Source organism: Dendrobium catenatum, unplaced genomic scaffold (genome assembly GCF_001605985.2).
Source record: "Dendrobium catenatum unplaced genomic scaffold, ASM160598v2 fragScaff_scaffold_665, whole genome shotgun sequence".
In the NCBI taxonomy this organism is placed as follows: Eukaryota; Viridiplantae; Streptophyta; class Magnoliopsida; order Asparagales; family Orchidaceae; genus Dendrobium; species Dendrobium catenatum.
The window spans coordinates 3,344,805-3,361,663 of NW_021319127.1; the positions used below are offsets into that span (position 1 = coordinate 3,344,805).

Genomic DNA, 16,859 nt, shown 5'->3' on the forward strand with positions numbered 1-16,859 from the left:
TATTCATGTTCCTAACCGAGCGGGGTATCATCGCTAGTAGGGGGGTGTGCAAAGAGCAAAGCAACATGTAAGTTGAAGGAGTTGTGAGCTCATCTCTGCTCCAACCCATGTTAGTTTAGGATGTTGGGTTAATATAATTAAAAGGTTTTATTCCCAAAGTACCCCCTGCCATCCATAACGTGATGATTTTCCAAAAAAAAAATTAATTTGATAATTTTTTTCTATTAATTTTGAACGATGGAACTATTTTGGTCTATGTTTAAAGTGTCAATGAACCAAATTGGGACTTTTACATAGTCGGACTACTTTGATCCTTCAGAAAGAGTTACAAGAACATTTCGGTCCTTTTCTTCAAACAAAATACATCAACACAGATAAAAGCTACGAATAATAAGCATTGGACTCAAATATTAGTAAGGTTATGTTTCTATAATTATAGATAGTAGATGCCAATCAGTTTGACCAGCTGATAATTGAGCATCTTCTCCATATTTTCAAGTATTTGCAAATGGTACATCAGCAATTTATGTCCTCTTAGCTGACCTATGTTTAGTAGCAAAACAATTCCAGGTCATAAAATCATTTGAGTTCTCTGACCACCTCGGGAATGCACAACGAATCTTTGAAGGGTCTCACGTGAGTTTATGGTTTTTAAGAAAATAAATGTCATGGTTGAAATAACTGAATTGACATCTTTAGAAGGAAACAATTGTTGTTTCAGTAAAGCACAAAAATGATCCATGTATGGTTTCATAGACCATAAAATCATAAATATGAACAAATTAAGGGCATAAAGTTTAAAAGATATTGTACATAAATTTTCCTTATGGCAATTCTTTTAAGCAACCTGAGCAATTTAAAATAACAAGTATTAATCAGTGAAGAGTCCACATTCCTGGAAATCCAGGTTCTTGAACAGGAGAGAATGCATAATTTTTAGCGGGACTCAGTAACCCAAAACAGTTAAGGGTTGTAATTAGCACACGGCCAAATCCTGGAGTCCAAGGTTGGATGGACGGGAAATAAATACCATGCTAAAGCTAATTGCCTTTCTTTTTTATTTTTTGTTCTATAATTTCTAAAAACAATTTAGTCCTCTTGTTACCACAAATAGTAATATTTATGTAATATAGAGATGATTGATCAAATTATGTGAACTTACAGCATTCACCTCAGACCCATGCCTTAAAGATGGAAAGATAAGATGAAAAAGTTCTTTGGCTGTTGATATGCCACCATCTACTCTATTATCCGGAGGACAGGAGCACGCAAACATTGCATACATGACCCATTGGTCAAGTTTGTTTTCTGCATCTTGAACTTGATGGGCCTTCCCACCTAGTTCCATGGGTGTGATAAGAGCAAGCCTTTGCATAACCTCTAACCTGAAAAGTGTAGTTGTTTAGTATTAAATCCTCAAGCCAGTTCTGAAAAACTTTTTTCACATAGATTATTCATAATTCGAATCTAAAATTTCAACCACATCTAGCATAAAATAAACAGCACGTAATCATCAAAATTTATGCAGCTTCAAGACTTACAGTATTTTGAAGACATAAGTACATTATCAAAAGAAATTCAAGAACATTCAGGAAATAAGTATTTCTAAACTTGTATGCATGAATCAAGGGGCGGCAGCTAACACCATAATGAAGAAAATAATATAAAATTCCTAACTCGAGTTCAACTCTTAATCTCCTCAACTCCTTAAAAAGGAATCAAAATAGTCCCACCATAAAACTATTTTGATTCATCTTTAAAGACTTAAGAGATCAAAATGATCATTTAATATAATTGGGACCATTTTGATTCTCATAAAGAGTCAGGGGACCATTCAGTCCTTTTCTCTATTCCTAATATTATAAATAAGAGGTTTAACCAGAAAGAAGATAATTCGAGAAGAAATAAGAAGTTTTCTTAGAAACGAGTGCTTCATCAAACTCGGAGAAATAGCTTATTTCCACTAAACTATCACATCTATCGAAGAAATGCCTTTTTTGTATATAGGGATAACGAAGTCTGGCATGTCCAACAAGGAGTTATAAATTAATTTGGTAAGTGTAAGAGGTTGTCATATTAGCTGCCATATGGGTTATTCACGTGATACCAATTTATGTGTGGATCTATGAGGATATATATACTAGTTACCAAATGGATGTGCAGGTTCTCTAAAAGAGAAGTATGCAAATAAAAAGACCAAGCACTCAAAAACATACATCACAGGCACCCCTCAAAGCCCTTTAATAGGACACAAAATGATCAGAAGCAAAGATAGATTAAAAGTTGGACTAAAAGACAAAAAAAAGAAAAAAAAGATCAAAATAGACAGTGGACTATGGCTAATGTATTCAATTTAGTCAGTGACTCCTCAAATATGACCCAAAATTCCTCGACCTAGCCCAAGGCTTGGAAAACCAAAGTGGTCAAATAAAAATTTAAATAGTTCTAATTACATGAAAGAAATATATCAAAACAATTTTTTTATAAATATTCTTATAATTTTGAATTCCAATACAATGAAAGAGCTACTGCTACATAAAGTTTGCTTTAACCAAAAGTACAATAAATCTACTATTGCTTACTAATTATCTAGATAACATAAGTACCGCTCACTAGTAGCCACGTCTACGATAAGAGAACTCTCTTTTCCCACTCATCCAATTCTCAACATCGTGTCCTATTGATATAGTGAAGAGTTATAAATACAACTTAGTGGGTAAATCATATCTCTATGCTTTTAATAAAGGAAATTTAGATAACAACAAGTATACTTGTCAAAGTGGTTGAATCAGTATAAAATCTTTTAGCAATTTTTTCCATTCAAAGATGATAATATACAAGAAGCATTCATTGGTCCAATAATAACATGAATAAGCAAGAAAGTATATCATATCATATATTGTCTGTTTCATTTTTATAAAACATAACTCATTGCTTAAAATTGCGCAATATGAGGCTTGCCTTGAGGCCCGCCTCAGCGCAATTCCAGTGAGAAGCATCTCGAGGCATACACCTATCCTTGTTTATGAGGCTTGCAACTAACCATGGCTGAGGCCCGCCTTGAGAAGCGCCTCTCCTCGCTGGCGTGAGGCGGTACGCCTCACTTTATAATTTTTTTATTAAAACTTACCTGAATTTGAAATTAAATCCCCGAACAAATCATGCCTTAATGCACCCCTCAGTCACAACAAACTTCTCTTGATTGCCTCAACCTCCAGCCCGCCGCCTTCATCGCAGCTGCAACTATCGGAGTATTACTCTCGTTTTTATATAAATGACAAATATTTGTGAAAGACAGATGACTAAGATAAATGAAAAAGCAAATTGGGAGGGGCCTTGAACTCCACGGAATGAAGCGGGAGAGATACCAATTTGTTTTGATGATGACTCCAATAAAAACCCCTCACTAATGATTGTGCAAATGATTTCTGAGTTGTTGACAACTATCTTAGCTTTCTTTAAGAATTAATTATGCATGAGCAGATAAGTGAGAAGAAGAAATTTGAAATTGAACTTAATGTTATATATTACTACTTTTATGCAATTCTTATATTTTATGTCATTTTGTTCTTGAATTTCAATTATATTTCACGCAATTTATCACTTACCACTTTATGTCATGTGCAATTTTTTTTCATATGTAAGTCAATTTGTTACTTCATAGTTCAATAAAAATTTAATTTCTCATGTTTTAACATAATATTTGGATATTATATAAAAAATCACTTTGAACATTTATTTTCACATTATACAATTATTGGATTTTGAGGCTAATGCCTTGAAGCTTATGCTTCGCATCACAAACGGAAAACATCCCAATGCCTAATTGCGCAATTTTAAACCTTGATATAACCATCACAAGAAAACCGTCTAATTTTACTATTTCATGTACTTTAGTATCAATATACTATTGCAAACCTACAATATCAATCATTCTATGCACAGGTATGTTAACATCCTGAAATAGTATAGTAAAAGCATTTTCATAATTCTTTTTATTTGCATTCTTCATATCATTCAATATTTTTCAATAAATTAATATTGCTTAAGAAAAACATTTAAGTTTGGCAAAATGCACATATCATTCATTTCAACATCATTTACACTTTCAAGAGTGGACATAATCATAAAATCTTGCAATAACTTTTGATTGACTAATATTAATTGATTTATTTGATTTAGAGAAAATAATATCATCATTATAATTTAGAAATAAAAAAACCAACCTCAACCTCAAATGACTTACTTTAGTCTTCCTAATCCTTAAATGTCACCTCCTTTTATTTATTACCTAGAATAAAATATAGTATAAAAATACAATTATTCACGTTATCTGATTTCTGAAGTTTCTCGTGTAATTATCATATTTGTCTTCCCTTTAAAATATATATACATATACATCATTTTAATTAAGTTTTCATCTTATTATACAACTATGTCATCACTAACATTTAAAATCCTCAATTCATTATATGATATAGTATTAAAATTTAATTAATATCATTTTTTATATTTCATTAAACTTTATAATCATTTTAATAGTATAAATTACAACAACAACAACATCAAGCCTTTATCCCACTACGTGGGGTCGGCTAAATGGATCATTTTTCTCCATTGTGTCCTATTAAGAGTTGAATTCACATTTAAATCTAATAAAGAAATGTCATTTCTAATATTTTCTAACCAAGTCTTTTTAGGTCTACCTCTACCTTTCGTAACATAAGCCAAATCTAATACCTCAACTTTCCTAACCGGGTCATCGGGAGACCGCCGTATTATGTGACCAAATAATCTAAGGTGACTCTCTCTAAACTTATCTTCCACTGGAGCGACCAAATAATCTAAGGTGACTCTCTCTAAACTTATCTTCCACTGGAGCTACTCCAACCTTTTCACGTATATGCTCATTTTGTATCCTGTCTCTAAGAGTAAATCCACTCATCCACATGAGCATCCTCATCATTGCAACACATAACTTAATGTTATGCTTCTCTTTTAATGGCCAACATTTTAATAGTATAAATTAACAATTTAAAATACAAATTTAACATAGAACATATCAAACTTCTTATTTAGAGAAATTAAGGTTCTAATAACATTCTAGATAGACTTCATATTTATATACAGTCTAAATTTCATCATTTACCTTTCGAAAACTCCAAATGAAGTTTCAGTACTTATCTTATAGATCAAAATTAAAATTTTGAGTTTTCTATTTTTAAATAAAATGACATTTACTTAAAAATTAAAAACCACAACCTTATTTGCCAACAAGTTGCTCAATTGCTTGATTGCTACTTGCTCTAGACTCAACCGCCTTCTCTCACTTTGTCAAAGTTTCTCTCCCTTGCTTTCTTTTGCGAGGCTAAATCCTCAACATATGGGTGCTCATTATTAGGCCAAGCTCAATCAATCTCTCTATGGATTGCTATATTACCTCTCCACTCCCTCTCTCCTGACTGCTCGCACACACGGTACGGTGCTTGGCCATTCTAAAAAAATAAAAAGGGACTTAACAACCTTCTTCTCTTGAAAAAACCTCATCTTTAATTTTTTTGCTATTTATTGTCACAAATTTTGGCCTAAAACTAAATATCATGATATAAACCTAGGCATTTACACCTTAATACTTACTATAGTGGATTAACTTTAACTAAAATCCATTAAGAATAAATGATTGACCAAGTAGAATGCATAGCTAACGTACAAAAGTAAGAAATTCCAACTCAATATTTATTGACAATAAACTAATATAAACTTGTATAACAACATTCTAGCAAGTTTTAATCTTAAAAATTAAAATGATTCGTTTATCAATATCGGTAGATTCTTTAGGCTCTTTTGAGTAAAAGCATAGAATTGTGATTGAACATTCTGACTTGGCTTATACTCACTACAAATTAATGTTGAGACTCGGACACTTCCTATTGACCACCTTTATTAGTGATCCTTCATAAAAATTTCTTTAAGGCGGATCTCTCCATATTTTAGCATACGGTATAGGCTTCTGAGTATGGTTAACGGAAATCCTCATCTCATGCCCAAGTTGAAAACATAGATAACATAAATTAGAGTCAACAAGGCATTCTTCTCTATGCAACTTCCCACACTTACTACAAATTTCCGTAATATTACTGGCAATGGACTTGAGTTTCTTCAAACTACAGCCTCCTAACTGAGTAACATGCTCATTTTCTTCAATGCACTTCATCTTGGGCAAATCTTTGTGCCTCTTAATAATTTGAAAATAAACCAAGCTCTCTCTATAAGCATTGAGTATTTTTTTTATCCCTAAAGGAACCAAGAGATGTCTAATTGTGTCCCTTAGTCCACATAATAACACTTATCAAATGCATTAAGGACTAATTTTGAGGTACATACTTCAAAGCATAATAAATTTTATCTCATAATGATTAACTAACTGGAGCCCTTACTTCACACCCCTTTAGACCACTTCTCGTTTATCATTTCTTTGGGTATATTTATCTATAAATGCATAAATTTACTTGTTTAATACAATTTATTATAGGATGATCATATTATGCATAGGTGGCTCCTAAACTCAATCGAAATAAATACCCCCATCAACCTATAGCTACATAGTAATCATATCCAAATTTAATATCACTCCTAGCTTCATTTCTAAATTCAGTCACGCTACCATTACAATTTACAATTCAAACATTGCTCCGATAGCAATTTGTCACACCCATTTTAATCCCATCCAGTCAACCATGAGGCATAACAAAAGCAAACAATCTAATTAGATTTATTTCTGAAGCCATACTGACTTTATTAATCAGGATCAAATGAATGAAAAATAGTGTAACTCGATTAACTCGATCGTCACAAAATCTACATTATACTTCATAATCATCTAATAAATCTAGCAAAACATTGATACGAAAATGTACAAAATTTAAATCATCAAAATATACTATAGAGATTCTAAAAATTTCAGAGGAAACTTAAGCTTTTCATAAATCATTAATTTACATCATGTATATTTTTTATTTAGTATATCCCAAAATGTACATCCATCCATAATACTAAGGTATATGATAAAGTATGACACTTACTGATGGGGACATCAGAGCGTGGAAAATCTATCATAGATGTGGTCGTCGATCTATGGTCAAGATTGAGTCATTGTATTTCTGAGTTGTATTATGTATTTTCTTATTTATTATGTCATATTGTATTTGTTTTATTAGTTTTCCTTTTTTACCCCTTAAGGGAGGCCGTATGTAAGCCCAGTGGGCATTGTCGTCTTTTATTTTCTTGAGTCTTTGTAAAAGGTTATATATAACCCCATTATTCTCTTTTGATGTTAATGAATGATTGAAAGAAAATTTTCTACAAGTCTTTTGAGTTCTCTTGAGAGCTTGAGTAATCGGAGTGAGATCCCTAGGCGAGGGAAGATTGCGTATCACCCACCAACCTAGACAAGTCAAGTTCGTGGTTCTATTTCCTATCTCTTCCCTTCCTCTTCCCACCACCACCGCCGGCCCTACTTCCCCTCTCCCCACTCACAGCCAAACCTCCCCCACACTCACCGAAATCCCCCTCCTTTTCACCCAAGCCGCCGCCCACCCGCACTACCAAGACCGGCAGGGCTCAACTCCCCCCTAGCCGCCCAACCCTTTGACGTTTCCCCCTTTTTCTTTTCTTTATTCCTAATTTAGATTCGATAATTAGAGAAACTTCGATTCAAATCCAAGTGATTTGAAATTCAAAATCTTTCCTAAAATACAAAATCTATTTTAGGTAAGTTTTAAACCTCATCCCCAAATCAATATTGATTAAAGGAATTAATTTTCTTCTTCCTAATTTAATCTCTCAAATTTAAGCAAAGCATTAACACTGCCTACAGCCCTTGTCCCCATTAATGTCGTCGGCCCCCTCTTGGGATTGGAATAGAAAAATCTTTCCTAAAACCAATCTTTACTTTGAAAAATAATTTCAAATCCCATATTCCTCCTTGGGATAAATCCCATCTCCCATTGATTTAATTCTTCCGCAAGGGAGCTCTCCTTATGAATTAAATTAATCTTCTCCCTCTCCCTTGCCGCCCCCACCCCCCCCCGCCCCCTCCCCTCTTGCCTTTTCTCTTTTCTCTATTCCTTTAATTATTCAATTAAGAGAATACTTAGGAAGTGTTGAATTAAAATTGAACCAAAATCCTTAACCTTGCTCTCACCCTTGGTCGGCCACCTCTTATCCCTTACACCTCCTGATTTCTCTAGATTACCTCCTCCATCTCAAGAGGGGTCTTCAAGGGAGCCTCAACGATCGTCGTCAACATCTCAACCTCAAATGACATGCATGGCCGATCTGGATATTAATTACGATCTCTCCTACGACAAACAAGGAATTGACCTCTTCCACGGCCTATTCCACGAGTTCGTTTGCATTCTTCACTCGACCTTTTCCGAAGTCAACCCGCGCATCGACAACAATGTAGAAGAGTACATAGACTGCATCCTGGATACCTTGGTCGAGTCTATTGAGGAACAACTTGGCAGCATTCAATGGAGGATCACAACTCAACTGTGATAAGTGTTTACCAATCTTCCTTTTCACGTATTTTCATTGTCTAATTTGTTCTTGTGATTTGATAGATTCACGAAGATATTGCTCACCAAACTCTGCTGAGCTTAGTAAAGGTAGGGATAGAGTGTACTTCATTTGTTTCTAATCTTATTGTTAGATTAGGGATTTTGTTGAAAGCTATTCCAATTGCATGTTGTTGATTTTCTTTGTAGTTTGATAATTCAAGCGCTTATTGTGCAACTTGGCCTTAACAGAAGTGACCGCTCTTAAGTTTTATTTGGTCGTTTTAATTTGCTATTCGTTCTAATCATAATTGTTTTTATCAAGAAATCGTGCAAGTTCTTTTCATATCCCTTTAAGCATGATAGTACTACATCACTTACCTATGGTTCTGCATGCTCCTTTCCCTTTCTTGGAAAATGATCATAGTAAAACCTATTGAGTTATATACACAGCAAAATAAACAATTCTAATATAAGATTCAAACATTCAAAAAAAGAAATAATATGTATGATGAACTAGCATGAGCATTTATAATTATAAATTTAACTAGCTTAGTGCAGTAATAAACTTTAAAGAAAAAATTGCTTTAACATTTAAATAAATAAAAAACTTAATTTTAAGCAAGGAGCTTGAGTATTTGTGAGAAAATGAAATGCATATGTCAAATGTTAATTCACAATGTGCACTTTACTTATCAATTACTTTTATGAAGTTTCTTGTCACATTTAATTTCCTTTTCAGTATTATTAATTTCTTAGAAATATCATATACATGTAGGCTTTCGGCACATTTATCATTGGTTGTCACATGGCTTGTCAGCCTTTCAAATATTTGATAAAATTTGAACAATCTAACATAACAATTATCAATGGCCCCTCGATCTTAAGGTTGAACCTTACATATTCACTTTATGAACTCTCTTTTTTCCTATTAAAGCTCATCTCTATAACTTTTATCTCTCTTCGTAGGTTATTATAGTCTGCCAACGTATCTCATAGGATATGATCTTTAATTTATTTCTTTCAATTTAATATTATTATCATCAATATTTAAAATTGCTTAACATTAACATTCACATATTATCAATTAATATATTTAGCATACAACAAGGGTAAAAAGGATAAGTAAAAGCCAAAATTATATTCTATCATTATTCTTATAAATTGAGTCAATTAAAAATAACATTAATTTATTTAATGCATTAGCCTTGTTAATATCATATTATGCTTAATATGAAGAAATATTTATTTGCACACAAATAGTAGTTTCATGGGAGTATATAAATAAATAAATATTAGGCCTAAAAATCATTTGCTCCACATATTAGGGATTTAGTATCATAGCAAAATTATAGGATCTTCTTCAAGATAAATTTTCTAATTTCTATTGCCTTGATGTTGTATTCTTTCATAAACAACCTAATAGTAATAATCATAATAATAATAATCATAATAATAATAATTTAAAATAAATTCCTAAATTGACAACTAGAAGCTAACTAAATTAGCCTCAAATCATATTTTTCTTGAAATGATTTCTTCTCATTCAAGCATTCAATCCTATGAACTCCACTTCAAACTCAATGTGCATTAAGACCAATTACTATAATAAGATTATCACCAAAATCTTGAATTCTCCTCCTCCCCCTACCCCCCCCCCCCTTTTTCTCTCTTCTCTCCTCTCATTCCCCTCTTCTTCTTGTTCTACTACTTTTATCTTTCCTTCTTTGTTTCCTTCTTATTCACGGTTTCAACCACCCCAGCCCTCCCCTTATGCCCGATTCCACCTCTAGATATGTCATAGGATGTACACGAGATAAGGATGAATACATAGCTAAGGCTATAAATAAGTATTAGTTATTCAATTTAACTAAACACTATTTGCCAGAATTTGGAGAAATTTAGTTCGCTACGGTAGATCAATTGAGTGAACAGTATTATTTAAAGCTATTTGTCAATTAATCTAATTAGGAAATTAATTATTAAATCCTAATATATTTACATATCTTATATATCTCCAAATGATCAAATAAAATATAAATTTATAAAAATTATTTTGATGATTTTCAAGATAGGTGAAAAATAGGATATAATTTTTATGATAATTTTTTATCTCACTTATTTGAAATTTTAGAGATTACACCTTGCACTAACCTTATAAATTTGTCTTGCATTTGTCTTATTGCAAAGAGAGACATAAACCAATCTTGAAATACCTTCATAAATTCTACCCACTTAAACAAAGAGCTAGGTTGACCTCGCCACCATCTCTCTACCTCTACATCTAAGATAAAGGTGGGAAGCAATATGATAGACCTCCAAATTTGACTTTAAGCGAAGTGAATCTAATGTTAATTTGGTATGTTATTAATTTGTTGAATGGTTCTTTTATTAATTTGTTGTTTTATCTTATATTACATTAAATCTAATGTTAATTAATATGTGAAGTTTAAAAAAATTGTTATAATTGAATAAGGTTTAAAAGATGACAATGAGACAAAATTCACGAATTATATAATTATTACATACAAGTGCTATAATGAAGAATATGAAATAAAGATGAGGTCACTGTGGATCCTAATCTTTATGGTGTATTTAAGTTTTAAATGACTGATTAGTTTGAATCTCATTTCAAACTTTAATATTTTAATAACATTTAATATTGAGCTTTGTAGTTTTTATCATTATGATGATGAATCAAATAAAGAAGTTGATGTTTTATTTTATTTTATCATTTTTATAAATTATTTGTAAGTACATGTGTTTTTATTTCTCTGTTTTAAGGCTTATGACTCAATCCCCCTAGAGGCTTACACCTCACCTCACTAAGCCAAAACACCTCAATTCCCGATTTTGCCTTTTTAAACCTTGGCATGAAATTCAGTCAAAGTTAAGAAAGGTTGAGGTAGACCTAAAAAAGACTTGGTTATTAGAAATGATTTTTTATTAGATTTAAATGAGAATTTGACACATAATAAAACACAATGGAGAAAAAGGACTCATGTAGCCAACCCCACATAGTGGGATGAAGTCTTGATGTTGTTATTGTTGTAAGAAAATATCAAAGCAATCAAATTGAAGATTGATAAAATGTCAATAAACCAGCCAAGATGAATGGAATTAAGTGGCTAAAATTAGCTACTGAATACTCAAAAATGTTAAGCAAAAAAGCATCATAAATAGAGGATAAGAGAACAATAATAGGTCATGATGATTTATTCAAAAAAAAAAGGTCATGATGATTTGGGAATGAATGAGAACTTAAAACTGAATCGGAGAGATAAGACAGGTTAGTAAAGGGTAAGAAAGAAATGGAACAAAAACTGTCCATAAATCCAGCTTACAAAAGATGACCGAGTGACCTAGCTCAGAAGTAATTCCCAACATTGCAACGAAATAACAATGCATTTGGAATTTTTTTTAAAAATCCAAATAAAAGAGAATAAATTTACCTTGCTTCTCGAACAGCATTAGGGCAAAGTTCGCCAGCATATTTCACAATCTCACTAAGACAGTTAGCCCATCTATTCTTATCTGGACTTTCAAGAATGGATTGCAGGGACACATCAGTCGGAACAGGATCAAACTCGCGCCTCAAATCATAAGGACGACTAGAATCCCAATAGCAACTTTGAACAATGTCATCCTGTGCTGACATAAAAAATGTTATAAAATAAAATATTGAACACCCTCATAATAAAAAGAAGATTTCAGATCACAATGGTCATGATCACAATAAATGCCAAAAAAAAAGTGATGATACATAAAATGAAGCATATTTGATGGAAAATCTTACCCCATTTTCTTCCAAGACATCAATTATAAATATTGGCTCTGCTTCATATTTCATCTTCTCCTTAGAATTCTCCTTCAACAATGAAATGTCCTTCAAATCATTTCTTAGTGCACGGACACAGCGTAATAACTCCAAAGCAATATGCCTTATCTGAACATCAACAGAACAGAGAAAAACAAGACCAAGTGCATCCATTTCTGATGCTTGGAATTCAGAAGGACCTACTGACAGTTGAAAAGAATTGTGGACTTTCTCATTTCCAAGAGCTGGTTGTTTTATGTTGTGAATATCATCAATCATACTTTCATCAGACAAGCAAGCCCTCCACAAACGCATGTAATCCACCAGGCGGCCAAGCTGAGTTTGAATAAGAAGTGGAAACTCATCTGGAAGTTTCAATATAAAGTTTGCCATTCCCTTCATTACTGAAAAACGACGGTGAGGGAGATGACGTACAATCCGGTTCAACACTTGCACTGCTTCCTCACGAACACCAGGATCAATGCTTATTCCATGCTGAGGAATTATATCTGTTATTTTATCACTTCTTCCAACTTCTTCTATCAAATCTGGTATGCACTTGAGAACAGACTTGAATAGAGATCCTTGTGATTTTTCTTTTGAAATGGTATCTTGAAACAATAATAATTTTAGTAAATAATTAAAAATTGTCCCCAAGTTAGATGAATAGATCAAATACTAGCCCCACTAAGCATCAGACGGAGTATTATAAAAGATTAAACAACATTCCAAGAACAACAGGAACACTGCAAACAGATATCCGTAGTCTCACAATCAACGCTCTTCCAAGAATCTAACAATTCCCTTCTATAAGCTTTGCATGTTACGTATTATAGTTGGATTTCATCACAAGTTTCTACTCACAAACGGGGACTCCAACATGTGCTCAAAATTTCTAACGTAATATAAGTTCCCAGAATCAACAAAATTGCAACACGAAAATCATTCAAAATGCAACAAAAGAGAATTTAGGTGAAGTGAGAACAGATTAGGATAGAGTTATTAGGATTCAAAACCGATAATCTAGAAGAATGGGAAGAGGACAAAGCTTTACATAATAAGTAAAAAAAGAAGAGGTTTGAAATAAAAAGGTATACAAATGATATAATTAAGTTTGAGATGTTCTATGAATAAGAAGAAGAGATATCTTTGAGTTGGTAAAAACAGATCCACAACATCTAATGAAATTGCTAATTTAAAAAAAAAAAATCCCCTAAGGAATATTCAACTTATCCAAAATACGGCATGTTCTCATGTGCAAACGCTCGCAAAACAACAAATCAGATAATTTGTTCGACGATTGGATAAGTGGTGGAATTTAGGGTTCATAAAGGAAGACTATTAATCTTGGTCATAAAAAATGCAGGGAACTTATGATTATTGTTTTGTTGGCAAGAAAAAAAAAAAGTTTGCAACGTGATTAAAGCAATTTTAGCAAAGAAGCAGAAATAAGAAAGTATTACAAGCAATGTAATGAATTGAACAAAATTCCACACCAACCACATATTGAAGCATTGGCGCATGTACATCACAGTAAAAGTGTAAATACACTACTCTTCTGATTCTTTTATTTTTTGTGTAAAGTGGGCCCACCTACCATTACCATGTCAGAGGTTTAAACACCCAAGGTCATCATTTTCTATAATATCTCAAAATAATAATAATAATAATAATATAATCAAGCCGACTGTGCATGTTCTTATATTTAGCATCACAATGGAAGACGAAGATGAAGGGTTCGTCTTTAACAATTGTTGAAGGAATTCTAGGTTTAAAAATTGCGAGAGGGAGAAACAGACAAAGAAGAAGACAAATATAAAGGATTAGATTGAGAAAAAGAACCTAAGAGCTGCGAGAAAGGGATAAAACAGAGAGCTAGTGATCAGCTACCGAGCAAAGCAAGAAAAGAGATAGAGGAGAATAACGGAGTGATAGAGAAAGAGAAGCGAAGTCGGAGCTAAGGAGCGAGTGTGAGCAAACTAACGGGCGAAGGCGCGATATCAAGCAATGACCAAGAAGAGAAATAGATTTCTTAAGTATAATTTATGATATAAGAATTTTTTTAAGTTTTTTAATATAAATGGTTATTAGGGTTTTAGTGGAAAGGAGAATAGTAAAAGATAATTATAATTTTATATTTTAAATATGATATTTTATTATTAATTAATCTAGAAAATATTAAGTTGAGAATTATATGACAATTTAAAATTAAGAATTTTTTTAGATTGAAAATAATTATTATGTTGTGAATTCGCGTATTTACTGAGTATTTGTTGAGTATTTATAAATAATACGATAAGCTTCGTCAAGTTTGATTACATGATGAAGATTTAGTTGATCTTGGATTAACCACTTTAACCCATTAATATAACGTATTATAGTTTGCTCTTCAGTTTCATTTAAGTCATTTCGGAATTGCAGATTATAGAATTCTTCAATGTAATCTTCTATTGAACAGGTTTCTTGGCGAAGATTGTTATACTCTTGGAATAGAGTTTAGGCATGGTCAGATGGTAAAAACTTTCCTCGCATTTTCTCTTTATGTTTGAATTTTCTTTTTTCCTCTCCTAACTCTATTGTTTTGTAAGTTTTCAGGCATGTCCTGTTAGTTTTAAGCTAACAAACCTGACCTTTTTATTTTCAAAAAATTCTTTCCATTCAAAAAATTGATTTATTTTCTTCAATCCACTCAATAAATTGTTCATGTTTCAGTTTTCCTTCAAATTCATTTCCTTCAATTTTTATCCCATAGTCCCATTGTTTATTGTCTCGATTTTGGACTTGTGCTGCTTCTTCTTCAATTTCGTTATTTTGGGGATTAGCATTGTTTAAGTTTAGTGCATTTTGAAGTATTAGTCATTGTCTCTATTTGTTGTAGATTAATCATTTATTGCATAATCATTCTTTGTCATTCAGCTTACTGATTATCCATATTTTTTATAAAGAAGAAAGTAAGACTAGAACGACAACCTGATGATCTGATACCAAATTGATGCAACCTAAATTTCTAAATATTTTATGGAGAACACTAAGGAAAGAAATTAGAAAATTATTCCTCTCAATAAAGCATAAACATCCACATGTTAAAAAAACTAAAAGTAGAAACAAACTTTAGAAAGCAGCTTACGAAATCTGTAGGAAAAACACATAAGAAAATGTAAATAAGACTACCCTCAGAACAACCAACAAGTTGTCGCATCACATGCAGAGCTTGAAAAAATTAGGATATGTGCTCAAAGGAAAGATCTAATCCGGAATGCACCACTAAACAATCTGGCACAAGTCCACCCTCCTCCAGCAAATACCAACTAAAATGTGGCAAGAAACACCACTAAGCTCACAAGAGAAAAAGGATACAAATGGGGCGGGAACCATGGAAAGTGAAGAAGAGATAGAAAACCGAGACGAAGAAGTAAAGGTAAAGGGGAAAGGAGGTTAGATCGCAAGCTAGAAAAATATGTAGGTTTGTATGCAAACACTTCACTAAAAACCCCCTCCAACCGCAGGAAAACAACCCCTATTTATAGGGACAAGAGCAATTAATGCAGAAAGTTAACGCACCTCTCACCCAGCCACTAGAAACACCACAAAACTGCAGCAAAATCGAAGGGGCAACCGCCCAGGGGAAACTAAAGCATCAACGCAGCAGCCAATGAACACAGAAATCGAAAGGATAGCTGCCAAGGGGGAAATTGAAGCATCAACACAGCAGACAATGAGCACAAAAACTGAAGGGACGGATACCAATGAGAAAAAATGAGGAAAAAAAGGCCCATGAGGAATCAACCCAGCAACCAACCAAGGGAAAACCCAAAGAAACAAAGTGAATGAAAGAGAGAGACGTTCCTAAGAGCGCCAACCTAGCATGATCATCGGTTGTCTTCCATCATAGGGTAACCAAAATAAAAATTACAATACATAATCAACCAAAAGTCATAAAAAGGTACATAAATATTTGACTACATCAAGTAATAATTAAATGAATTTTTTATTATTTTAAATTACAGGATTAAAATGCATATTGTTTCAATATTTCTTCATGTTACAGTAATTTAAAAATATGATGCACTAAACTCGCTCCTATCATTTAAAAAATATATATAGGTGGCATATAGAGAAATTAAATGAAATGAAGATAAGAAAACTTGTAACATAGGCATGACCCTACAACCTCAAACCTCAAATTTTTCTTCCTTGTTGAATCAAACTCCTACAACTTTCGATCTATTCCTTTCTAAAATCTCTAAAAATATACAATATAAATTTTCATGTAAATATAAATTACTAACAAAATTTTAATAAAAATTATATCATAAAAATTCACTTACAAATGAGGATTTTTCAAAAATCCAAAATATTTCTTCTTTCTCTCCCAAAATCCCTTCTCGCTTTCAATCTCTTCCTTTTCCCTTATGAAAAATATCATTTTATTTAATTGGAAGAAAAATAGGAGAATTTATACATAAATCAACAAATCTTCTTCC

At 32.5% G+C, this 16,859-nt stretch overlaps 1 protein-coding gene across 2 annotated transcripts in view; it reads right to left on the bottom strand.

Annotated features, from left to right (window-relative positions):
- The window catches only part of LOC110092133 (cell morphogenesis protein PAG1), a gene marked incomplete at its 5' end in the record, with an annotated part of 53,054 nt that overhangs the window by 14,007 nt on the left and 22,188 nt on the right, over window positions 1-16,859 (bottom strand). For both annotated transcript variants that reach the window (XM_020816530.2, XM_020816529.2), the window contains 3 exon segments: window positions 1,163-1,385; window positions 12,011-12,204; window positions 12,355-12,986. In XM_020816530.2, coding sequence (XP_020672189.1) covers window positions 1,163-1,385; window positions 12,011-12,204; window positions 12,355-12,986 — 1,049 coding nt within the window.